We start from the raw sequence: 26,597 nt of genomic DNA, 5'->3' as shown, positions 1-26,597 counted from the left end.
AAAAACATACAAACTCCTTACAGACAGTGAGAATTCGAACCCCAATCTCAATGGCTGGTGTTGTAACTGCTACGTTAACTGTGTCATCCCAGTCTCTTCACCAAAGCATCTACATCCCTCCTGTGATGAGGCAACCAGAACTGAATCTCTTCACGATGTCCTCCCTCCAGACTCTTCAGTGTTGGCCGATATTAACAAACTCCATGACCAGTTCTTTCCCATTGCTGGTCATGTCAGTGGATAAAAGTGGAAAACTGGCGATCGAGATACATACACAAGAAATAACATACACGTATCTCTTTGAAGGGAGTTCTCTGAGACACCCTCTTACTGTTCCCACTGTGGAATCCTCTGCTCTCGACCAGCAAATGCACACTTCAAATTATTTATTTATTTAATTGTTTGCATCATAACAGGAAAAATGAATAAAACATGAATCAAATATCCATAGCCAATGATACAAAAAACTTTTATATTTTTCTCCCCATCCCACCCCCCACCTAAAAGTAGGAAAAGAAACACCGACCATTTAATATACAATGATATTAGCATCTTTGGCTTGGCTTCGCGAATGAAGATTTATGGAGGGGTAATGTCCACGTCAGCTGCAGGCTTGTTTGTGGCTGACAAGTCCGATGTGGGACAGGCAGACACGGTTGCAGCGGTTTCAAGGAAAAATTAGTTGGTTGGGGTTGAGTGTTGGGTTTTTCCTCCTTTGCCTTTTGACAGTGAGGTGGGCTCTGCAGTCTTCTTCAAAGGAGGTTACTGCCCGCTGAACTGTGAGGCGCCAAGATGCACAGTTTGAGGCAATATCAGCCCACTAGCGGTGGTCAATGTGGCAGGCACCAAGAGATTTCTTTAGGCAGTCTTTGTACCTCTTTTTTGGTGCACCTATGTCGTGGTGGCCAGTGGAGAGCTTGCCATATAACACGATCTTGGGAAGGCGATGGTCATCCATTCTGGAGACGTGACCTACCCAGCACAGTTTGATCTTCAGCAGCGTGGATTCAATGCTGTCGGCCTCTGCCATCTCGAATACTTCGATGTTGGAGATGAAGTCGCTCCAATGAATTTTGAGGATGGAACGGAGACAACGCTGGTGGAAGCATTCTAGGAGCCGTAGGTGATGCCGGTAAAGGACCCACGATTCTGAGCCGAACAGGAGTGTGGGTATGACAACGGCTCTGTATACGCTAATCTTTGTGCGGTTTTTCAGTTGGTTGTTTTTCCAGACTCTTTTGTGTAGTCTTCCAAAGGCGCTATTTGCCTTGGCGAGTCTGTTGTCTATCTCGTTGTCGATCCTTGCATCCGATGAAATGGTGCAGCCAAGATAGGTAAACTGGTTGACCGTTTTGAGTTTTGTGCGCCCGATGGAGATGTGGGGGGGCTGGTAGTCATGGTGGGGAGCTGGCTGATGGAGGACCTCAGTTTTCTTCAGGCTGACTTCCAGGCCAAACATTTTGGCAGTTTCTGCAAAACAGGACGTCAAGCGCTGAAGAGCTGGCTCTGAATGGGCAACTAAAGCGGCATCATCTGCAAAGAGTAGTTCACAGACAAGTTTCTCTTGTGTCTTGGTGTGAGCTGGCAGGCGCCTCAGATTGAAGAGACTGCGATCTGTGCGGTACCGGATGTAAACAGTGTCTTCATTGTTGATTAAAAATGACTAATTAAGAGGAGTGGATAAGATAGGTGGATGGAAAATTATCCATAAAATCCATATATGGTTTCCAAATACTATCAAAATATTCAACTTGATTCCTTAAACTATATGTAATTTTTTTCCAAAGGTATACAATTTTGCATCTCATTATACCATCTACTTAATAACACTTCTCTATCATCTTTACATGATATCGCTTCTACATTTCTTTGCAGTTGCTATTGCAATACATTATTGGTGTGAGAGATGAGTAAATCTAATATGAAAATATGAGAGATGAAGAAAGTTTGTATGGATATATGTGTAATGAATAAAGCCAGTATGAATAGGATAAGGGTAGATAATAGAATGTAGGAAGTAAAGTTAGTCTGAATAAGATAAGGTTCTTCTAGCCTTAGAGAGAGTCAGCAAGTTCCGCATATGTAATTAGTAAGCCTTAGACAGAATTAGCAAGTTCTGCATACAAGAGTTAGTAAGCCCTGAGGGCTGGGAAGGTGTGAACAATGACATGATGGAAACACAGACAGGATACCCCCCCTGGTCCTCCAAGTTCACAGAAACAGCACGTAGGCAGACAGGATTGCCTAATGCCAAACTTATCCAGGAGGCAGAAGAATGTTAGGGGGGGGGGGGGGGGGGAGGGTACCTCTACACTGAAATGAACTGTATAAAAGTTGGGTGAGCCCCAATATGTGTGTGTATTCCCAGGGTAAGGAGAAGCACCCAACTTTGCATTGTTGTATAATAAATGTTCTTTGTTCTCAATTTTTGTCTCGAGCAAATTCTGTGAAGGTACTTCTGTTTCTCACATTGGTATTTGTCCAATTTCAATTTTGTATCCTTTTCATAAATATTTCCAAGTAAAAATATTCATGGATCCTTTGGTGCCTTTATCTTCATAATTTGCCCTAATAATAAACTCAGTTCATTCCAAAACCTATCCACTTTTTCACAAGACCATACTGAATGCAAAAAAGTCCCTATTTCTTTCGCACATCGAAAACACTTATTTGAATAATTAGGATTAAGTTCATTTAACTTATGTGGAGTATAATACAATTGATGAAGTAAATTGAACATTTATATCCAACATTTACTGTATTCGTAACACTCTCATAACAAAATTTTGACCAAATCTCCTGAATTTGTATATTTCAATATTTCTCCCATCAGATTTTTGAATTATATAAATCTTTTTTCTTTACAGTCTCTTGCAATTTTATATACATATTAGTAATAAATTTCTTAACAACAAATGTATCTGTTATATCTTCAAATTGACTTTGTTTAGGAAGTCTCAAATCTGCTCCCAGTCTCTTTTTCAAATACATTTTCAATTGATAATATGCAAAAATTGTATTTATCCTTTAATTGATCAAAGTTAAGAAAAAAGATCCCAAGAAACAATCTTTTATTCTCTGTAAACCTTTACTCTACCAATGATCAAATAAAGAATTATTCAAAGTAAAAGGAAGAAGTTGATTTTGTTCTAACTACATTTCTGATAATTTTTAATTCCCCTCTCAATGTGAATTCTATTCCATATTTTTAAAATATGTTTCAATATGGAAAAATCTTTATTTCCTTTAAATGACTCACTATTCCATTTTTACAAACTTAACTCTGGAATAGTTTCACCAATTTTATTCATTTCTATTTGAGCCCAAGATGGTTTTTCACCCTGTTAATAACAGGAGGACAAAAACTTCAATTGAAATGCTTTAAAATAATTCTTAAAATTTGGTAGCCTTAGTCCACCCTGATCAAATTTCCACATTAATTTTTCTAAACCAATTCTTGACATCTTACCTTTCCAAAGAAATTTGTGTATTATTTTATTCAAGTTTCGAATGGAAAAACTCTGGTACTTGAATAGGCAATGATTGAAACAAATAATGTATTCTTGGAAAAATATTCATTTTAATACAATTCACTCATCCTATTAACGTTATTGGTAAATCTTTACATCTTTTCAAATTGTCTTCCAATTTTTTTAATAATGGTAAATAATTTAATTTAAACAAATTACTTATGTTTCTACTAATTTTAATTCCTAAGTATTTAATTGCTTAATTTTCCCATTTAAATTTTGTCAATCTTTTATATCCACCATAGGCATTACTTCACTTTTATCAACATTCACTTTATAACCCGATACAAACCAATACTCTTTTAATCTCTCATTCAACTTATTTAAAGATATTTATGGTCTCGTTAAATATACTATAACATCATCAGCAAATAAACTAATTTTATGTTCTTTTACCTACTTCAAATCCTTTAATTTCATTAACAGTTCTAATTTGTTTATTTGTAATCTCTTTTGCTTTTGGATGATCATACAATGCCTTTATCCAGTTTATAAAAGTATTTGGAATCCCAAAAGCATTGTGTTTCAAATTAAAAATTCCATTCCAATCGATCAAATGCTTTCTCTGCATCTATTGTTACCGCTACCACGGGAATCTTCCTATTTTGTGCTATATTTACCAAACTTTGCTGCTTTTCTATTTTTAATAAAACTAGTTTAATCTAAATTTATTAATTTTGGCAAAAACTCAACTAGCATATTTGCTAACAATTTTGATACAATTTTATATGATGTATTCAATAATGATATAGGTCTATAACAGTGATTTCCAACCTTTTTCTTTCCACTTACATACCACTTTAAGTATTCTCTATGCCATAGGTGCTCTGTGATTTGTAAGGGATTGCTTAAGGTGGTATGTGGGTGGAAAGAAAAAGGTTGAAAACCACTGTTTTAATTGTACCTAATTGACTTGTTATGTGCACATTTTCACAACTCCAAAGGAAATGGTCCAATAACAATTTGTCTTGAGCAAAATATTTCAGTAACAATTGGGTCGAGAGCAGTGCTTCTCTACCTTCCCTTCCAACTCACATACCACCTTAAGCAATCCCTTACTAATCACAGAGCACCAATAGCATTGGGATTACTTAAAGTAGTATGTGAGTGGAATGAGATAGACAACAGACTCGCCAAGGCAAATAGCGCCTTTGGAAGACTACACAAAAGAGTCTGGAAAAACAACCAACTGAAAAACCTCACAAAGATAAGCGTATACAGAGCCGTTGTCATACCCACACTCCTGTTCGGCTCCGAATCATGGGTCCTCTACCGGCACCACCTACGGCTCCTAGAACGCTTCCACCAGCGTTGTCTCCGCTCCATCCTCAACATCCATTGGAGCGCTTACACCCCTAACGTCGAAGTACTCGAGATGGCAGAGGTCGACAGCATCGAGTCCACGCTGCTGAAGATCCAGCTGCGCTGGATGGGTCACGTCTCCAGAATGGAGGACCATCGCCTTCCCAAGATCATGTTATATGGCGAGCTCTCCACTGGCCACCGTGACAGAGGTGCACCAAAGAAAAGGTACAAGGACTGCCTAAAGAAATCTCTTGGTGCCTGCCACATTGACCACCGCCAGTGGGCTGATAACGCCTCAAACCGTGCATCTTGGCGCCTCACAGTTTGGCGTGCAGCAACCTCCTTTGAAGAAGACCGCAGAGCCCACCTCACTGACAAAAGGCAAAGGAGGAAAAACCCAACACCCAACCCCAACCAACCAATTTTCCCTTGCAACCGCTGCAATCGTGTCTGCCTGTCCTGCATCGGACTTGTCAGCCACAAACGAGCCTGCAGCTGACGTGGACTTTTTACCCCCTCCATAAATCTTCGTCCGCGAAGCCAAGCCAAAGAAGAAAATGTGAGTGGAAAGATAAAGGTTGGGAACCACTGGTGTATATGAAGAAAGCTGTAAACAATCTTCCCCTTTGTTCAGAATTACAGTTATTAATGCTGTTTTAAAAGATTGAAACTCTTCATTTGACCTAATACCTCCATCAATACAGCTACTCTTTATAAAATTCTGGAGGGAAACACCTGGCACCTTTAATATCTCTACAGAATAATGAGTCTCATAAACTTCTTATTCTGAAAAATTCTTGGACAGTCTTATCTGTTCTTCCTCCTTTAAAACCGGTAATTTAATTTGTCTCAAATAATCGCTTATTATATTATCATCTCTCTAAGGCTCTGAACAATAAAGTTTACCATAAAAGTCTTTAAAATTATAATTTATTTTTGTCATTTTAGAAATTATCTGTCCTCATAATTTCTTTGTAGCAATTATTGTTCTAGAAATCTGTTCAGTTTTTAATTGCCATGCTAAAACTTTATAGGCCCTTTCACCCAACTTATAATATTTTTGTCATGTTCTCATTATATCTCTCTCCAGTCTATAAGTCTGCCCAGCATTAAGTCTTAATTTCTTCAACTCTAACAATTTTCTCTTCTCATCTTTATGTACTTGAATTTCCTTCTCCAATTCAATTATTTCTTTATCTAATTGAGTTACTTCTTTCATATATTCTTTATTTTTGAAGTATAACTTATTTGACCTCTCAAATATGCCTTAATTGAATCCCATTATACAAACTTACTTGCAACTGAATCCATATAACCATATAACCACTTACAGCACAGAACAGGCCAGTTTGGCCCTACTAGTCCATGCCGTAACAAATCCCCACCCTCCTAGTCCCACTGACCAGTGCACCTGATTCCTTTTTAATCAGTCTTGCTGATGAAACTTTCCCCCTTCAGGGTTCTCCAGATGATCCTCTTTCTTTCAGGTCACCACAGAGTTCCTTTCAGATTGCCAGTCTTCTCCTTAGACCAGGCAGTCTTCCAAAGTTTGCCAGTTTGTCCATCTGAAGCTGAAGTTTCTGTCTCTCCTCTCTCCCACTCCCTCCCTCTCTGAGAAAAAAGCTGTTCTGCCTCTGCCTGCAATGATCACATGCTCTTCCAGACAAGCTGCTGCCGCATGTTACTACTTTGTTGCCTTTTGCAAAATAGCACTCTGAAATAGTCCTGCAAAAATTCTGTATTTTAAAATGTTTGTGTGCAACTTGCTCTAACAATCATCCCAAGCCACTTCTAAATACTCCGTCACAGTTCTGTATATTGAAGTTGTGCAGAAATTAAAAACATATCTATCCAGAAATATGTTTTAAATTGAAAAGAATAAACTTCCATTTGGGTGGATTTTTCTCCATATATCCACTAAATCCTTATCTTTCATCAAATCTGTTGCAATTTTTGCTACCTTATTTTTCATTATTCTATCTCCCGATCTATCTAATTTAGGGTCTAAAACAAAATTAAAATCCCTTCCAATATAACTTTTCCCTTGCCATTTGATAAATTCATAAAGACATCTTGCATAAATTTGCCATCATCTATATTTGATGAATAAGATCCATTGTTCCGAATAAATCTGACAATTCCCCATAACGTATCTCCCTGCTACATCAATATTAATATCCAATATTTTAACAGGTATTTTTTTATTAATTAATATTGCTGTACCTTTAGCCTTAGAATTAAAAGATGATGCTATTACTGTTTCGACCCAACCTCTTTAATTTTTGATGTTCTTTTTCCGTCAAATATGTTTCTTGTGAAAAAAGCTATGTTTGTTTTAATTTTTTCATATAAACTAATAATTTTTTCTGCTTTATTTGATTCTGAATCCTATTAATATTAATACTTATAAAATTCAATTCATCAGCCATATAAACTCTCATAAAATTCAGGAACTGTCCAACTTTCCATCTCCACTCCTACATCCAAAATACTAACTAAATATTTCATAATACAATTATTAAATGTAGGTGTATTAAAGAGAAAAAAGAAAGAAAACAAAAGAACCAAAACCCTACCCCCTCCCCCGCCCCAGCGTACATTATTAACAGTGCGTCTTTATACCCCTAATCTATAGGAGTTGTGATCGAAAACCACAGCTGCCCACTAGATTACATGGAGGCCAGGCTCATACTCTCACTTTACTCCCCCGAAATTATACTATCTCTTATGCCTCAAATCAACTCAAACTTACAATGATCAATCCATTTTTTTTTTATATACACAGATCTATCGGGTAGAAACTGTTCTCTTTAATATTCTCTCTCCTCTTAAAACTTATATAATTTCATTATACACCCCCAACTGTAATCTTTCCACTTCCTCTCTCTCTTCAAATACCTCCCAGTTCTCATCTCATTTTCTCATGCAATGAATCTGCAAACACTTTTGCTTCATTGGGTTCTATAAAAAATCTATTTTTGTCCTCAGGAACAAAAGCTCTGCCTGGTACCTTAAAAGAAAAGTTTAACTTTTTTCCATAGCACATTTTTAACATCATTAAATTCTTTTCTTTTTTTTCAACAAATCAGGGTAAAAGAAAATCTTCTTGTCATTATAAATCAATGGTGATTGTCTCTCCTTCTCTTGCTTCGCAGCCAGCTCCAAGATCTTCTCCCCAATTCATATTGAAGCAACTTGACCAGATTGAATGTGGCTTCTGATCTGGCTGTGGCTTAGGTCGTAATGCTCAATGAGCTCTTTCAATCTCCTTGAAATTCAGCCCCCCAAAGTTTGCGGAATCCAACGTTGTAAAAATCTCATATCTTGCCTTTTGTCGACTTCCTTAAGTCCAATAATTTTTGTATTTTTTTTCTCCTAAAATTTTCTAACATACATTTTTTTGAGTTAATTGTTCTTTAGTTGTAGCCTTCTCAGCTTGAACCTTCTTCATTTGCTCTTTAACATGGTGAATTTCAAATTCATTGCCTTTAATTTTTGTGTCCATCACTTCAAATTTTTGTTCCATCTGCGAAAACATTCTCTCCACTTTCTTCATAGAATCTTATTTTCAATTATAGCCTTATTACACTTTTTAACTTCCATTGTTAACTGCAACAACATTTGCTGGAAAGAATCCAAATACTTCATTTCAGTTGAGAATATGCAAGATCACTTTATTTTCTCCTGTGTTTTGGCCAAAACTCTGTGTTCAACGTACCTTTCTTCTTTTTCCTGCTCCTCTTCTTCATCACTGGAGCTGGAGGCTTCTTGAGCTTTTTAAAAAATTGCCTCCTTTTTTTGTGCTCTGCAAATGTGTGACTCCTTGTGCACATGCAGTGTCACATCTTCACCCGTGGCAATGGGCCATTGTCGGGGAAGACCTTGTGCAGTGATGTCCAAGGACTGTCACCAGGCACTTGTCTTCTAGAAAGCTCCAGAATCCCTCTTTGAGGCTGGCCTCTCTTTATCAGCTTGCTTTTCTTGTTCAAGTTCTTGAAAAGTAACAGTGGGTTTATCTTTCTTAGGAGGCATTGTTTATTGTTCTGTAGGCCTTCCGATAGCTTCCTCTTCTATTTTCTTGCAGTCAGTTCAGGCTTCTTAACTCTTTTAAAACTTTTTCGGAGAGAGTAGAGAATTCAAGTCTAGTCCCACATCATCACGTGGCACGCCCCCATTTGCAGACTTTCTTGTTTAACTCCATTCAGCTGCTCCACTGCGTAATCCCTTTGAGGAACCTCCACCCTGAAGAGGTTTTCCTTTGCAAACGATACAAGGATTGGAAGAGGGAAAGGTAGTGTTGAGGAAGTCTGCAGAAGGATTCAAACAGTTTGGAAGATTTGGCCAGGAAATGGCAGATGGAGAGCAGTGTAGAGAAGTGTATGATCACATACTTTAGTGGAAGGACGTGGACGTTTAAAAATCAGAGGTGCAGAGGAATTTGGGAGTTCTTGTGCACGACTCCCCAAAGGCAAACTTGCACGTAGTGCGAGTGGTAAGGAACCAGAGAACATTATGGCACAGTCCCCTTCGTGCCTTCTAGTCTGTGCCTAACCATTTTTTTGGCCAGTCATAGCCCTCCATTCCTCTTTCATCCATACACTTGGCCAAATTATTTTCAAATGTTAAAATTGAGCCCATATTCACCACTCCAGCTGGTGGCTCATTCCCACTGCTCTGTGTGAAGACGTTACCCCTCATGTTCCCCCTAAACTTTTCCCCTTTCACTCTTCAGCCATGTTCTCTGGTTTGTATCTCACCTACCCTCAGTGGGAAAAGCCAATCTACATTTTCTCTGTCTGTCCCCTCATAATTTTAAATACCTCTTTCAAATCCCCCCTTCCAAGCTCCAGGAAATAAAGTCCTAACCTTTCCCTGTAACTCAGTTCCTGAGGTCCAGGCAACATCCTAGTAAATTTCTGCACTCTTTCTATCTTATTGATATCTTTCCTATAGTTAGGTGACCAAATCTGCACACAATTCTCCAAATTTGGGCTCACCAATATCTTCTACAACTTTACCATAACATCCCAACTCCTACTCAATACTTTGATTTATGAAGGCCAATATGCCAAAATCTCTCTTTACAACCCACTTTCAGAAAATTATTCCCAGATCCCTCTGTTCTACTGCACTCCTCAGGGCCCAACCATTCACCATGTACGTCCTTTCTTGGTTTATCATTTCAAAATGTAACACCTCACACTTGTCTGCATTAAATTCCATCTGCCATTTTTCAGCCTGTTATTCCAGCTGGTCCAGATCCCTCTGCAAGCTTTGAAAACCTTCCTCACGGTCCACAACCCCTCCAATCAGTGCTATCTGCAAACTTGCTGATCCAATTTCCCACATTATCATCTAGATCATTGATATAGACAACAAACAACAATGGTCCCAACACCAATCCCTGAGGCATACCACTAGTCACAGGCCTCCAGTCTGAGAAGTCACCATCCACCACTACTCTCTGGCTTCTCCCATCCAACCATTGTCAAATCCAGTTCACTACTTCACCATGAATACCTAATGTCTGAACCTTCCTGACTAACCTCCCATGTGGGACCTTGTCAAAGGCTTTACTAAAGTCCACATAGACAACATCCACAGCCTTTCCTTCATCAAATTTCCTGCTAACCTCCTCAAAAAACTATAAGATTTGTTAAGCATGACCTACCACGCACAAAGCCATGTTGACTATCCCAAATAATTGTATATCTGATCTCTCAGGACACCTTCCAATAATTTATCTATTACTGATGTCAGGCTCACCAGCTTATGGTAACTGCAGTGTTACTTTTGGAGCTTTTTTAAAATAATGGTACAACGTGAGCTACCCTCCAATCCTCCGGCACCACACCCATGACAGGACATATTAAATATTTCTGCCAGAGCCGCTGCAAGTTCCACACTCGGCTCCCTCAAGGTCCGATGCACCATCTTATCAGGCCCTGGGGGTTTATCCAACCTTATTTGCTATAAGACAGCAAGCACTTCCTCCTCTTTAATCTGTATAGGTTGCTTGTTTTCCTTACTTCCCACAACTCTATGCCCATTTCTTGAGGGAAAACTGATAAAAAAATCCCATTCAAGATCATTCCATCCAAAGCCGACCACTCTGATCTTCAAGGGCACCAATTTTGTCCCTTACTACCCTTTTGCTCTTAATGTACCTGTAGAAACCCTCAGGATTTTCCTTCACATCGTTTTCCAGAGAAACCTCACATCTTTTTTAACCTTGCTGATCTTTTTCTTGCATTTTTTAATTCTCAAGTGCCTCATTTGCTCCATGTTGCCTATACCTGTTTTATATATATCTCCCTCTACTTATGAACCAGATCCTCAATATCCCTCAAAAGCCAAGGTTCCCTTGCCTTTAATCCTGACAGAAACATGTAAACTCCATACTTTGAAAATTGCACCTTTTAAGGTCCTCTCTGATGTAGAGAAGGCCATAAAGGGAGGAGCAGATGCAGTAAATCAATCCAGTGATGTACAGGTGAGGTGTTGCTCACTTAAAAGGCCTGTTTAGAGCCACAGACCAGGGTGAGGGAGGAGGTGTGGGCACAAGTATTGCACCTCCTGCGGCCACAGGGGAAGGTGCTGGGGGGGGGGGGGGCGTGTGGCAATAGGTGGGGAGGTGCGAGTGCACAAGGGAATCACAGAGAGAGTTGTCCACGTGGAAGGCAGAGAGGGGGAGAGAACGAACAATGTGTCTGGGGATGGGATCCTGCAGTAAGTGCTGGAAATTCCAGCAGATGATGTGTTGGATGCGGAGGTTGGTGGGGTGGTATGTGAGGATGAGGGGGATTCTATGTTGTTGCATCTGGGGGCAGATGAGCGGGAAATGGAGGAGATGTGAGTGAGGGCTGAGTTGATGGTGGAAGCCACATTTATGGAAGAAGCTCTGGACTGGACGACCTCATCTTGGGACCAGATGCAGTGGAGACGGAGAAATTGAGAGGAGGGGATGGAATCCTTGCAGGGAGTAGGGTGAGAGGACGTGTAGTCCAGGTATTTGTGGGAGTTGGAGGGTTTGTGGTATATGTCAGTGGAAAGCTTGTCTCTTGAGATGGAGACAAAGAGATCCAGGAAGGGGAGAGTGTTACCGGGGATGGACCAGGTGAGTTTGAGGTCAGGGTGGAAGATGGCCATGAAGTTGACAAGCTCATTATGGGTGCATGAGGCAGGAAGAGGTGAGGTGAGGGGTTTTCCCTATGTAGACTTGCAGCATGGATTGCTCCACGAAGCCCACAGGCAGGTGCAGCTGGGACTCATGCGGATACCCACGGCTACTCCTCTGATTTGGAGGAAGTGAGATGAGTTAAAGAAGTTATTTAGAGTGAGGACAAGTTCTGCCAGGTGGAGGAGGGTGGTGGAAGAGGATGACTGATCATGTCTTTGGTCCAGGAAGAAGTTATTCCAAAACTGTGTGGAGGTATAAAGGGATTGGACATCATGACGATGAGGTGGTCCAGTTCAGGGAGTCTGAAGTCATTGAGATTGAGGGCATGTGAGGTGTCACGGATGTAGGTGGGGAAGGACTGGATCAGGAGAGGAAGGATAGAGCCATGGTTGGATGAAACTATTTTGATGGAGCAGGAGCAAACTATGGGTCTGCCCAGATGATTGGGTTTGTGTATCTTGTGTAGAAGGTAGAAACAGGCAGTGCAGGGTGGGAGAAATGAGGTTAGTGGCCATGGAGGGGAGGTGACCAGAGGTGATAAGCTTGGTGATGGTGTTGGAGACAGTGGCCAAGGGGAGATGGAAGCGGCAGAGAGGGGGAGAATGGAAGCGGCAGAGAGGGGGAGAATGGAAGTGGCAGAGAGGGGGAGAATGGAAGCGGCAGAGAGGGGGAGAATGGAAGCGGTAGAGAGGGGGAGAATGGAAGCGGCAGAGAGGGGGAGAATCGAAGCGGCAGAGAGGGGGAGAATGGAAGCGGCAGAGAGGGGGAGAATCGAAGCGGCAGAGAGGGGGAGAATGGAAGCGGCAGAGAGGGGGAGAAAGGAAGCGGCAGAGAGGGGGAGAATGGAAGTGGCAGAGGGGAAGAATGGAAGCGGCAGAGGGGGAGAATGGAAGCGGCAGAGAGGGGGAAATGGAAGCGGCAGAGAGGGGGAGATGGAAGCGGCAGAGAGGGGGAGATGGAAGCGGCAGAGAGGGGGAGATGGAAGCAACAGAGAGGGGGAGATGGAAGCGACAGAGAGGGGGAGATGGAAGTGGCAGAGAGGGGGAAGATGGGGTGGACTAGGGAGAGGTGTAGGAAGATAGGGAAGGAGTAGTGTGGGATCTAGCAGTGAGTTCAGGACATATGGTTGGAGTCAGGGTGGGAACCTCCAGCATCAGGATCTCCTGCAGGTCAGAGGGTAGTTCAATGCTGGAGTTGGCAGTCGAGGCATCAGGAGCTCTGGTGAGTTGGGGGGGGGGGGTCAGGCCCCTCTAGCTGTCAGGAGGATCACCACCTCCCAATCACCACAGGGCCAATATTTTGAAGAGGATCTACATTCAGAGTGCCGGAACTACCCCGTAATTCCAATTACCTTTCACTTCTGTTCTAACCCAATGTCCTATGACTGTTACAAAAGAGAACAACACTACCTCCACTTCTATTTGGGTGCATTGCAGGTTCCATCCCGACATCAAGTTCTCCAACCTCTGATACCTCCCCTTCTCTTTCTGTTTGTATCAGAACTGGCCATTTGTGCTAATCATCAATTGACCGTGTTCCTCCTATTTGTATAGTCTGGGCTGCTGGATATGACCCACAACCTTGCTTTCACTGTTCCGATTTATTGTCAGAATACACACACATCACATACAACCTTGAGATCCTTTTTCCTCCAGACCAGGCAGAATGACCACTTATCGGTAGTGCAAAAAAAAAAAAAAATCACTCCTTACCTAAAGGTGGTGTTTGCAGAAACTTCCAGATTTATTTAGTGACACTTGCATATCTTTAATAGCAAAGAAAGGTTAAAAACACAACAGAATGTTCCTCCATCGACCAATTTCCAATACTGAATGTTGATGCTAAAATTTTGGTTAAAAATTTTAGCCAATAGGAAGGAAAACATTCTACCATCAATTATTTCTGAAGATCAGACAGGGTTTATTAAAAACCAATTTTCTGATTTTAATATATGTAACTTAATGAATATTATGTATTTTCCCTCTGGGAAAACTCCTGAGTGTATTCTTTCATTGGATGTAGAAAAGGCTTTTGATTGAATAGAATGGTCATATCTGTTTACAACTCTTGACAAATTTAATTTTGTTTCTGATTTTATTACATGGGTTAAATTATTGTATTCACACCCATCTGCCACAATTCTTACTAATTTACAAAAATCTCAGCCTTTCAATCTACAACGTGGCACTCATTAGAGATGCCCTTTAACTCTCTTATTAATTCTGGTGATTGCACCATTAGCAATTGCATTTTGATTAGTGTAAGGGCATTTTGGTGATATGGAGGAAAGGGATTGAACACAAGGTCTCCCTTTGTGCAGATAACCTCTTAATTTCAGATCTAGTCGCCTCCCTCCCCATATGATGTCATTATTTTCACAATTCAGCCCATTTTCAGGATATAAATTGAATTTGCATTCAAGTGAACCTCTTCTGTTGAATCCCCCTGCATCAATGTATATTGGTTCTCCTTTTAAGATTTTTAAGTCAATTTAGCTATCCTATTATTACAATTACAAAGAATCAAATATCTTTTTAAGGAGGCTTATCTCGCTATTGTAATGGGCCAAGTGACTGCGCAGGTAGATAGGTCGAATCGTTGCCCCAGTCGCCTGACACAAAATGGTGTTAGCCCCCTTCTCTTCTGAGAATTCTGTGGTTGGCGACATGCGTTGCCTAAGGGACAGCACCGCTTCCATGTTGCATGCTGCTGAATAGTGTTGCCATGACATGCTGATCTCACTTCCTTGTGGCCAACGCGCCCCTCAGAGGAAGTGGGCGGTTTCCTCGAGCACCATGAGAGATTAAAATAAAGTTCAATGACTGGTTCACCCTCGTGCTGTGTGGACGTCCTTCATTTCAGTCGAGCTACTATTAGCAGCCACTACAGTGATGACCCCGAAAGTTCCGTCTTTGAAACCCACCTTGAACACGACAAAACACAGGATGCTGCTACCGCTACAATCACAACTGCTGTGACCAACGTTATGGGGGTGCATTTGCTCCCCTTCTGGGCCAATCAGTCCAGGAACTGGTTACAACTGACTGAGTCACAATTCCAGGTCAGAGGCATTGTCTTAGAGGACACCAAGTTCTGGCATGTTGTCAGTGCCCTGGACACCACCTCCGCAACCAAAGTAAGTTCCTTTGTGGAAAAACCTCCAATGGAGTGTATGTATGAACAATTTCAGTGCTTCCTCCTCAATTCCCTGGAACTTCGCCACCAAGAGGGTGCCATCTGCATCCCGAACATTCAAGGGCCGGACGATAGGAACCCCTCCGAGCTCATGCATGAAATGGTGGTTTTAGTGGAAGGGCACACAAACTGTTTCTTGTTCATGGCCCTGTTCTTCTCCAAGCTATGTTTCCTCGCAATATCAGACATGGATTTCAGCGCCCCACACCTGGTAGCCAAGGAAGCAGACAGGCTTTTTAGAGTTCCATACATGTGTAACTGATCTACACCTTCGGTGCTGCTGGTTCAGCACCCCTCCCCCCCCACCCCACTGGGCCCCACAGCAGTAGCCGCGTCCCAGCCAAAACATGATGAGTGCTCAGACAAACAGAGTGATTACTGTTTCTACCACCGCAGATGGGACCGTAACGCCTTTCTGCTTTTCTATTGCCTCATTCAGTCTTGCTTGGAGTCGCTTTTTTCCACTTGTATCTAATTGCCGCCTTTAAGCTCCATGACTTTCATCTTCTCAACACATAGCTCCTTATGGACAGCGGCTGCCAAACCAGCAGTGCGGCCAACCATCGCACTCGGACATCAAACTCCAAAACAGTCCTCAAAGGTCAAGTGGCAGTTTCTCCAAACTGTGTTCTAACTTGCCATAAACACACAGGATTTCTTTAGTAAGGCTTATCACTTCTTAAATGGCGTTGATAATGCTGTTGATGATGGTGCTTCCTTGAATTCAAAATGCTCTAAACAGAGCCCAATCGATCTAGTCTGAATTCCAAATCCAAATTCCAACTTTCTAATGTCTTAAATTCTGTATTTTTTGACCAAAAAGTCAATATTTCTTTTATTGATTAAAAAATTGTAATAACTATTTTCCTTTATAATCACTTGGAGAAATTAAAATGTTTTTGTCTAGGACTCATTCAAACAAATCCATATTAAAGTTGAATTGAGTTTTTCCAGTTTATTAAACATTATAATCAGTTGCTATACATTATTAAAACCTATAACTTTGTTAGACAGTACTAAAATGATGATAAAACAATGTTTAAACAGTAAATAAAAGTTGTCAGAACACTTCTAATTTTTCCATTTTTGTAGAACAAAGAAATCTAACTAACTAGACTGCTTATCCTTCTCTAGCAATCCAGAAGACCTTCGCTTAATGTGTCTATAGCAACATCTTAGCCATCAGTTGAAAGCCACAAAACAGAATTTCCTTGAACACTTAGTGTGCTCCGCATATATGAAAAACCCGCTACACAGTGTCCAAATCAGAACTCGTTTATTTGTCACAGGCAGAGAATGTTAAAGTCCATCCCAGTTGTGAGGGTTCTTAACATCAGCAGGAACAAACTCCAACTGTGTCCAGTGACTGGAGTTCAGTCTTGGGTGCGATGAACAGCAGCAGTAACTGTAGAATCTAACAATGACAGTCATGAGAGGGCCTGTATCAGCAGTAAGAATGGTTGAAAATTAAAAATTCATCTCGTTTCATTTTTCTCCGCAGGGTGAATTTCCTGGTCCGTCAGCAGCATGACTAAATGAACCCTTTCCCTCACAGAACAGCTGAACAGCCCCTACCTGGTATGAACTAGCCGATGTGTCAATAGTTGGGAAGACCGAGCAAATCCCCTCCCATTCTGTGCAGGTGAAGGGCCTCTACCCTGTGTGGACCCGCTGGTGTTTTAGCAGCTGGGACGACTGAACAAATCCCCTCCCACACTCTGTGCAGGTGAAGGGCCTCTCCCCGGTGTGAATGCGCTGATGTATCAGCAGGTTAGAGGACCGAGCAAATCTCTTCCCACACATGGAGCAGCAGAACGGCCTCTCTCCAGTGTGAATCTGCTGGTGTATCAGCAGCTCTGACGACTGGCTATATCCCTTCCCGCACTCAGAGCAAGTGAACGGCCTCTCCCCAGTGTGAATTCGCCGGTGGACCAGCAGGCTGGATGAACGAGCAAAGCTCTTGCCACATTCAGGGCACGTGAAGGGCTTCTCGCCAGTGTGCACCCGCTGGTGTGTCATCAGGCTGTGGGACTGCGTGAATCTCTCACCACACTCAGCACAGCTAAATGGCCTCTCCCCGGTGTGGACCCGCTGGTGTCTCACCAGATGGGAGGACTGGGTGAAGCCCTTCCCGCACTCAGTGCAGGTGAACAGTCTCTCCCCGGTGTGAAGCTGCCGATGCCTCATCAGGCTGGATGTCCGAGTGAACCTTTTCCCGCACTCTGTGCAGGTGAAGGGCCTCTCCCCGGTGTGAATGCGCTGATGTATCAGCAGGTTAGAGGACCGAGCAAATCTCTTCTCACACATGGAGCAGCAGAACGGCCTCTTTCCAGTGTGAATCTGCTGGTGTATCAGCAGCTCTGACGACTGGCTATATCCTTTCCCGCACTCAGAGCAAGTGAACGGCCTCTCCCTAGTGTGAATTCGCCGGTGGACCAGCAGGCTGGATGAACGAGCAAAGCTCTTGCCACATTCAGGGCACGTGAAGGGCTTCTCGCCAGTGTGCACCCACTGGTGTGTCATCAGGTTGTGGGACTGCGTGAATCTCTCACCACACTCAGCACAGCTAAATGGCCTCTCCCCGGTGTGGACCCGCTGGTGTCTCACCAGATGGGAGGACTGGGTGAAGCCCTTCCCGCACTCAGTGCAGGTGAACAGTCTCTCCCCGGTGTGAAACTGCCGATGACTCATCAGGCCGGATGTCCGAGTGAACCTTTTCCCGCACTCTGTGCAGGTGAAGGGCCTCTCCCCGGTGTGAATGCGCTGATGTATCAGCAGGTTAGAGGACCGAGCAAATCTCTTCCCACACATGGAGCAGCAGAACGGCCTCTCTCCAGTGTGAATCTGCTGGTGCATCAGCAGCTCTGACGACTGGCTATATCCCTTCCCGCACTCAGAGCAAGTGAACGGCCTCTCCCCAGTGTGAATTCGCCGGTGGACCAGCAGGCTGGATGAACTAGCAAAGCTCTTGCCACATTCAAGGCACATGAAGGGCTTCTCGCCAGTGTGCACCCGCTGGTGTGTCATCAGGCTGTGGGACTGCGTGAATCTCTCACCACACTCAGCACAGCTAAATGGCCTCTCCCCAGTGTGGACCCGCTGGTGTCTCACCAGATGGGAGGACTGGGTGAAGCCCTTCCCGCACTCAGTGCAGGTGAACAGTCCCTCCCCGGTGTGAAACTGCCGATGCCTCATCAGGCTGGATGTCCGAGTGAACCTTTTCCCGCACTCGGTGCAGGTGAACGGCCTCTCCCCGCTGTGAACTCTCTGATGCATCAGCAGGTTGGATGACCGTGCGTATCCCTTCCCACACTCTGAGCAAGTGAACAGCTTCCCCCCCCAACAAATTTGCTGGTGAGTCATCACTGCCTGGTATGACTAGCCTCTCCCCAGTGAGAACTTACTGTTGGGACAGGTCTGCATGAATCCTGTCTCCTGGATCAATAATACTTCAACTAGGTTAGTGTGGCAGCTAGTGCAATACCATTACAACACCAGCAATCAGGACTGGGACTTGAATCCAGCACTGTAAGGACTTGGTAAATTCTCCCCGTGACTGCGTGGATTTTCCCTGGGGGGTCTGGTTTCCTCCCACCGTTCAAAATATACCAGCTTAATTGGGCAGACCTTTATTCCAGGCGATGGCCAAATTGCTTCTTTACCCTAAGGATCAACAACTCACCTCTTTTACTTCCAATTATGCTGTGTGACCTGTTCAGTTTCTCCGACACATTGGTGCTTTGAACCCACCCAGATACCATCACATTTATTTGTGATGTATTCGCTCACCCCTAAAGATATCTGAAGAAAGTTTACACTGCTTTCTCTCCAAGTTGCTTCACCAGGACTTTACACACAATACACGCTTGTTTTTTTTTCCCTCAACCTGGTTAGACTTTTTTGCTCCCTCCTCAGGCTGCAACGTTGGCTGAAGCTCTTTCCTCCATCAGGGGTCTCAAAGCCTTTCATTCAGAGGTACAAGTTTCACTGCCCTGCTGGTCACATTGCACTGAGATTTCTTCTCAGAAATAAGGCAGCAGACAGCTCTCTTCCAAATTCAAAGATCAGTGATTATTGGTGAACTGACAACAGGTTGAGGTTCCCATGCACAAAAGCTGCTTCATCTACCCTGTAAAAAAAAAGACATTAAATGGGTAAAGTATTTAACAGTTTAGCAGAGATCACTGAAGCAGCCGAGAAGATTGAAAGTGAGTGAGTGAGGGTGTATACATACTGCAGTTGGAGAAACACTGTTTCGTCTGCTTATATACATACAGTCAGACGATAATCAACTTGAACTTGAACGATGTTATTCTCTGTGGTGGACTCAGGAACAACCCAGATTTTAATATCCAATTCTCAGAATGGAGCATTTCTCCCAGCCATCTCTCCCTGGTTTGGCATAGTTTAACCCTCTCCATTGGTGAGACCTGACCTGCCAGGCACATCCCAGACTTAATGTGCTTCTAACTGCCACATTAATCCATTTGGCCACGTGCTACAAAATATTCCTTAGCCCTACCCCACCCCACCACTTCACCCACCTTCTCTGCCATTCAAACATAACCTATTTTCAGCTTCTCAGAATTAGAATTTATTAAATTGGTGTTTGTGCCAACATTCATATTTTGAACTAATATATTTAAAAAAAATAACAGTGCATGAAAAGTAAGGCAGTGTCTGTGGTTCATTAATTATTCAGGAATCTGATGGGAGTAGGGAAGAAGCTGCCCTTGTGCTGCTGAGTCCTCGTCTTTAGGCTCCTGTACCTTTTCCCCTGATGGTAGCAGAGTGAAGAGGGCATGGCCTGAGGGAGTGGGGGTCTTGGAGGACAGCAACTGCTTTTGTAAGGTATCTCGATGGAGTGGAGTTTGGTGCCTGTGATGTCACAGGCCGAGTTAACAACCCTCTGGAGTATATTCTTGTCCTGAGAGTTGGCGCCTCCTTACCAGGCAGTGATGTAACCAGCCAGAATGCTCTCCACAGTCCACCTGGAGAAGTTTAAATCTTTGGTGACGTACTGAACCTCCTCAGACATCTCACAAATTCTCAGTTCCAACAAGGTTCTCTGGCTGTAGATGCAGAGTCACAACCCCACCACATTGATCTGCAAAACCAACAAGGAGAGAAACAAAAAGCTGCAGATGCTGGAAATCTGAAATAAAAGCAGAAGTGCCAGAGATATTCAGCAGATCCATCAGCATTTATGGAGGGAGAAGCTGAGTTAATGCTAGTCTTCCAAGGCCTTTTGTCAGGACAGAGAAATGGAAAAAAAAGTTAATTTTAATTTGAAGGGAGGATGGGGGAAAAAAAGGCCACAGGAAGTAGGAACAAGGTCATTCAGCCAGCTCATCCAACTCACCTGACCTTTGAACCTTGATCCCCTCACTGATTAGAAATTAATCTTGGGATTAAATATACCAAAGGACTCTGCCCTAGAACTCTCTGTAACCAAGTGGGAAGGTAGAAATTCCTCTTTATTTGAGTACAAGATGATGAAATTTCGATGAGGGGAACAGCCAGCACCATTTTCCCAAGGATGGCAATACCAGGAGAATGGAGAAAATTTAGGGGCGACGTCCAAGGTGAGTTTTTGTTTTTCTCAGAGTGGTGGGTGTCTGGAAAGTATTACCAGGGGTTGTGATACAATAGGACATTTAAAAAGACACTTACATAGGCAAACACACTGCTGGAGAAACTCAGCTTGCAAACAGTGTCCTTCATGTAGCAAAGATAAAAATACACAACCAACGTTTATGGTTTGAGCATAAAGGACACTTTCTCAGGGGCGTGGCAAGATGTCGTAGAGTCTAGATGTGTAATCTTGACCTCTCTGGCCAGACTTTTAAGTACCCGTTTTTTAACCTCTTGTTTTCAAGTTTAAACTTTTTAAATTTTTTGTTTAAAGTATTAAGGAACTATTATGGCCATTAATGGTAAAAAGATAAAACCTCAAGTGCAGAAGAAGTTACATTTTCAAAGTGCTGAAGATTTGGGGCCTAGACGACTTGATACAGTTTCAAGTTTAATTTCTTCAGTGTCTAAACCTCAAAGACTGCCTGTGGGAGCTGAAAAAAAATGTCTAACACAGAAAAAGTGTTGAAGGTTGAAAAATCAGTCATAGAATTGGGAGAACGCGAGAAGGAGTTGGAGAGGAAAATAGACTACTTGGAGAATCAAAGTAGAAGAAATAATGTGAAAATCGTTGGTTTGCCAGAAGGTATAGAAGGACAAGATGCTCTTCATTTTTTTAAAGACTGGATCCCACAAGTATTAGGGCAAGAATTTTTTTGTGGAGGCTTGGTACTGGAAAGAGTCCATAGAGCTTTAAGAACACCCTTAGCTGGTCAACCACCGAGACGGGTAACAATTCAATGGTTGCATTATTTGGACAGAGAAGCAATACTTCGACAAGCAGTGCAAAATGCGAGACAATGACAAACTCCGATATTGATTCAGAATAGCAGAGATTTTTTAATCCTGATGTGAGTCAAGAGGTCATTCAACGTCGAAGTCGATTTAATCCAGTTAAAGAAGTCTTGTGGCCTAAAGGTTATAAGTCTACTTTTCGCTACCCGGCAGTGTTGGAGGTGTTTTATGGAGACTATCAATTTTGTTTTTTTGAGAATGATCGTGAAGCAATGATTTTTGATGATTCATTGCCAGATATAAGAGGATAAAGACGTAGTCCACCATTGTCTACTAAAGAAAAATCTGGTTGTTCTGGAAATGGAAGAAATGGGAAAAACGGGAATGGAAAGAGTCCAACTTCTTCTGAAATGGGATCTTCAAGATTGGAATCTCTTGGATGAAAAGAAGAATTTTCTTTTTCTTACTCTCTATTTTTTTTGTTATTATGATATTTTGATGTTATTCATTGTTTGGCTGGGGAGGGAGAGATTTGCTCCAAGTTCTTTACTAGTCATCAGCCACTGGTGGGTGACCCACACCCAATTTTTGTTTAGAAACTACTTTTGGTAGTTTTTTTTTGGGGGGGGAATTTTCTTTTTTTTTTAAATTTTCATTTTAGTTAGCTTTTAATTTGTGATTTTTTTTCTCCTATTGGAGGGCCTATATACGTTGATTTGAGTTTTCAGATAAAGATATTGTTGGTATTTAGTAATAATAGTAGATATGTCGAATTGAGGTTTGCTACTTTTAATGTTCGAGGTTTAAACAGTCTGATCAAGCATAAGTGAGTCTTGGCGTATATTAAGAAAATGAAAATTGATGTTGCTTTTTTTACAAGAAACATATTTGAATGTGAAGGAAAGTATGAAATTAAAGAGGGACTGGGTTGGGCATGTATATTCTTCTTAATTTAATTCTAGGGCTAAAGGCGTAGCAATTTTGATACATAAAAATTTATATTTTGAATTACAATCAGTGGAGGAAAAGGCAGGATGTATTCTTAAATTGAATTGTAAGATTTTTAGTGAATTTTGGACTTTACTTAATATTTATGCCCCAAATGCAGATGATGAAATATTTATTTCAGATGCATTTTTATGTTTGGGTCAGGCTAATGATAATATTTTAGTTGGTGGTGATTTTAATTGTGTTTTGGAACCTTTATTAGATAAATCTCTGAAGAAAGTTAAGAAATCCAAGATGGCAGTTCAGGTTCAAGCGTTGATGAAAGATCTTAATTTAGTAGATATTTGGAGACGTCTTAATCCGACAGAGAAAGATTTCTCCTTTTATTCATCTAGACATGAATCGTTTTCAAGGATTGACTTCTTTTTAGTATCGGCACATTTACAAGGGAAAATACAACAAGTGGAATATAAAAGTAGGGTGATTTCAGATCATTCTTTGTTATATTTTACATATGCAATTTCTGAGAAAACTCAAGTGGCCTATTGTTGGAGGTTTAATACAATGTTGTTAAAAAATATGGAATTTATTGATTTTTTGAAAAAAACAAATTAATTTTTTTAAAGAAAATTCTAATTCTGTTTAAAGTTTGAATTATGGGATGCTATGAAAGCTTATTTGAGAGGACAAATAATTAGTTATACTTCTAAAATAAAAAAGAATTGATTAAATCACAGTCTTGAATTAGAGAAACAGATTGCTGAGTTAGAAAAGGAATTCCAGAAAGATGCTACAGAAGATCAGAAAATAGAATTATCTAGGTTGAAATTGGAATATAATAATTTGCAATCTTATCAATTTGAATGTGTGATCAATAGGACTAAACAACGGTATTACGAATGGGGAAAGAAAGCACATAAGGAATTGGCGTGGCAATTAAAGAAAGCACAGATTTTGAAGACTATTAATGCTGTTAGACGGAATTCTCTTATTACTTATAAACCTCGTGAGATTAATGATGAATTTTGTTCATTTTATAAAAAGTTATATACATCTGAAGGAAAACAAGAAACTGGATCGATTGATCTTTTTTTTAAAAATCACAGTTGAATTTACTGATATTAGAGGATGGAGATATACAGGAGTTAGAAGAACCATTTACCTATTCGGAAATTAAAATGGCTATGTTGGAAATGCCGAACGGTAAATCGCCTGGTGTTAGGTCTGCTTTGTTCATGAATGAGTGAGTCAAACACCAGACTGAGTCGAAATCAAGGTTCTTTGTTCTTTATTGCCGGATTGTAACACTTGCAACTAACAGTGTTAGCTGGAGAAGGCGCATTCTGCCGTTATCAGCAAGTGGTGTTTTTTATATACCTTAGGATACATACTTAGAAAATTATCATACCATGACATTGTCCAATGAATAAACTGTTGCTATCCCTCTCTGCTAGCCTCCTGCACATCAATTTGTCATCCCCACTCTTATCTTGAGAGTACAAGGTCACAACTGCATCTTGTTACGGCCCAGCACTGGGTGACTCCCTCTACATTCCCAGCTCATGATGTTTTTACCTAACACTGGTGATGATGGATTTTCGGTTGAATTTTATAAAATTTTTTATGATGCTTTATCTACAGTGTTTGGGGATATATTACGTCAAGTTGGAGAACATTATGAATTACTGGAGTCTTGTTCTAGTGCTTTAATTACAGTAATCCCCAAAAAAGATAGAGATCCTTTTAAAGCATCTTCATATAGACCAATTTCATTGTTAAATGTAGATTATAAAATAATAGCTAAAATATTAGCAAATAGATTGGCTAAATTTTTACCTAAGTTGATTCATATGAATCAAACAGGTTTTATAAAGAATAGATATGCTTCAGATAATATTCTGCGCGGGATTAGTTTGATTAATAGATTTCGACAATCTTCAGATCACCCGATGATGATATCTTTAGATGCAGAAAAAGCATTTGATAAGAGTTGAATGGAATTTTTTGTTTAAAGTTTTGGAGAAATTTAAGCTTAGTCCTTTCTTTATTGGTTGGATTAAGGCTCTATATAGTAAACAGGTAGCTAGAGTATTGAGAAATGGTTTGATTTCGGAACCTTTTAAATTGACTCGATCAACTCATCAAGGTTGTCCTTTATCACCAGCTTTGTTTGCGTTAGTGATTGAACCTTTAGCACAGCTGATAAGACAAAATACACTGATACAAGGTATGAAAGTTTTAGACAAGGAGTATAAAATTAATTTATTTGCTGATGATGTATTGGTGTATTTAACAAACCCAGCTCAGTCACTTTTGCACTTGAAGGAGTGTTTAATACAATATGGATGTCTTTCTGGATATAAAGTTAATTGGGGAAAAAAGTGAAATATTACCCGTAAGTGAAGGAGATTATTCGGTTTATAAGGATATTATTAATTTGAAATGGATTGATCGAACTAAATATTTGGGTATAATTTTGAATGTTAATTATCAATCTTTATATAAATTATGTTCCGTTAATAAAAAAATTAAAACCGATTTGATTAAATGGAAAGATTTACCTATTAATTTATTGGGTAGGATAAATAAAATTAAGATGAATATTTTTCCGCCTATTCAATATTTGTTTCAATCTATTCCGTATTTACTTGATAATATATTTTTTTGAGATTTGAATAAAATGGTTAGTGAGTTTTTATGGAAAGGTAAATTTTCGAGAGTAGCTTTGAATAAATTAACTTGGAAATATGAGTTAGGGGGGATTACGTTTCCCACATTTTCAAAATTATTATGAAGCAGCCCAACTTAAATTTATTAGTTCATTCATGGATATGGTACGGCCTCCTAGTTGGGCCAAAATTGAGATGGCAAATATTTCTGAATTTGAAATACATCAATTTTTGTTTAGATGGAATATAAATTTGTTACAGCAGTATAATGCGCCTATACTAAAACATCTAATGAAGTTATGGATAAAGAAAAATAAAATGATAGGCTCTAGGGGTGAATTATCGGCTTTGACTCTGTTGTATAATAATCAACTTATTTCTTTTTCAATACATAATTGAAGTTTATTGCATTGGAGATTTAAAGGTGTGAAAAATTTGGGAGATTGTTTTAAAGAGGGTAAATTTTTATCTTTTAATCAGATGAGGGACAGTTTTGGTATTAATAAGAACTCTGTTTCTCTATTATCAAATTCGATCTTTGGTAAAACGTATGTTTGGTAGAGATATCTTCTTTGGCTTGGCTTCGCGGACGAAGATTTATGGAGGGGGTAAAAAGTCCACGTCAGCTGCAGGCTCGTTTGTGGCTGACCAGTCCGATGCGGGACAGGCAGACACGATTGCAGCGGTTGCAAGGGAAAATTGGTTGGTTGGGGTTGGGTGTTGGGTTTTTCCTCCTTTGCCTTTTGTCAGTGAGGTGGGCTCTGCGGTCTTCTTCAAAGGAGGCTGCTGCCCGCCAAACTGTGAGGCGCCAAGATGCACGGTTTGAGGCGTTATCAGCCCACTGGCAGTGGTCAATGTGGCAGGCACCAAGAGATTTCTTTAGGCAGTCCTTGTACCTTTTCTTTGGTGCACCTCTGTCACGGTGGCCAGTGGAGAGCTCGCCATATAATACGATCTTGGGAAGGCGATGGTCCTCCATTCTGGAGACGTGACCCATCCAGCGCAGCTGGATCTTCAGCAGCGTGGACTCGATGCTGTCGACCTCTGCCATCTCGAGTACCTCGACGTTAGGGGTGTGAGCGCTCCAATGGATGTTGAGGATGGAGCGGAGACAACGCTGGTGGAAGCGTTCTAGGAGCCGTAGGTGGTGCCGGTAGAGGACCCATGATTCGGAGCCGAACAGGAGTGTGGGTATGACAACGGCTCTGTATACGCTTATCTTTGTGAGGTTTTTCAGTTGGTTGTTTTTCCAGACTCTTTTGTGTAGTCTTCCAAAGGCGCTATTTGCCTTGGCGAGTCTGTGTAGAGATATGATTTTACCTGAAATTACTAAATTTGAGACTTTTCTTATGAAGGTACCAGAGAAGGGTTATATTTCATCTATGTATCAAATATTACAGG

The 26,597-nt window shown here is 41.1% G+C and overlaps 1 protein-coding gene across 1 annotated transcript in view; it reads right to left on the bottom strand.

Moving 5' to 3' along the window:
- LOC138747197 (zinc finger protein 850-like) overlaps window positions 1–26,597 on the bottom strand; it is a 68,437-nt gene that overhangs the window by 28,021 nt on the left and 13,819 nt on the right. The window contains 2 exon segments of the mRNA XM_069906216.1: window positions 16,825–19,339; window positions 20,160–20,317. Coding sequence (XP_069762317.1) covers window positions 16,825–18,573 — 1,749 coding nt within the window. The 5' untranslated portion in view covers window positions 18,574–19,339; window positions 20,160–20,317.

This window comes from Narcine bancroftii, chromosome 1, assembly GCF_036971445.1.
Source record: "Narcine bancroftii isolate sNarBan1 chromosome 1, sNarBan1.hap1, whole genome shotgun sequence".
Lineage (NCBI taxonomy): Eukaryota > Metazoa > Chordata > Chondrichthyes > Torpediniformes > Narcinidae > Narcine > Narcine bancroftii.
Note: the sequence above shows the minus strand (reverse complement) of the source record. Positions and strands in the feature narration are given on the sequence as shown.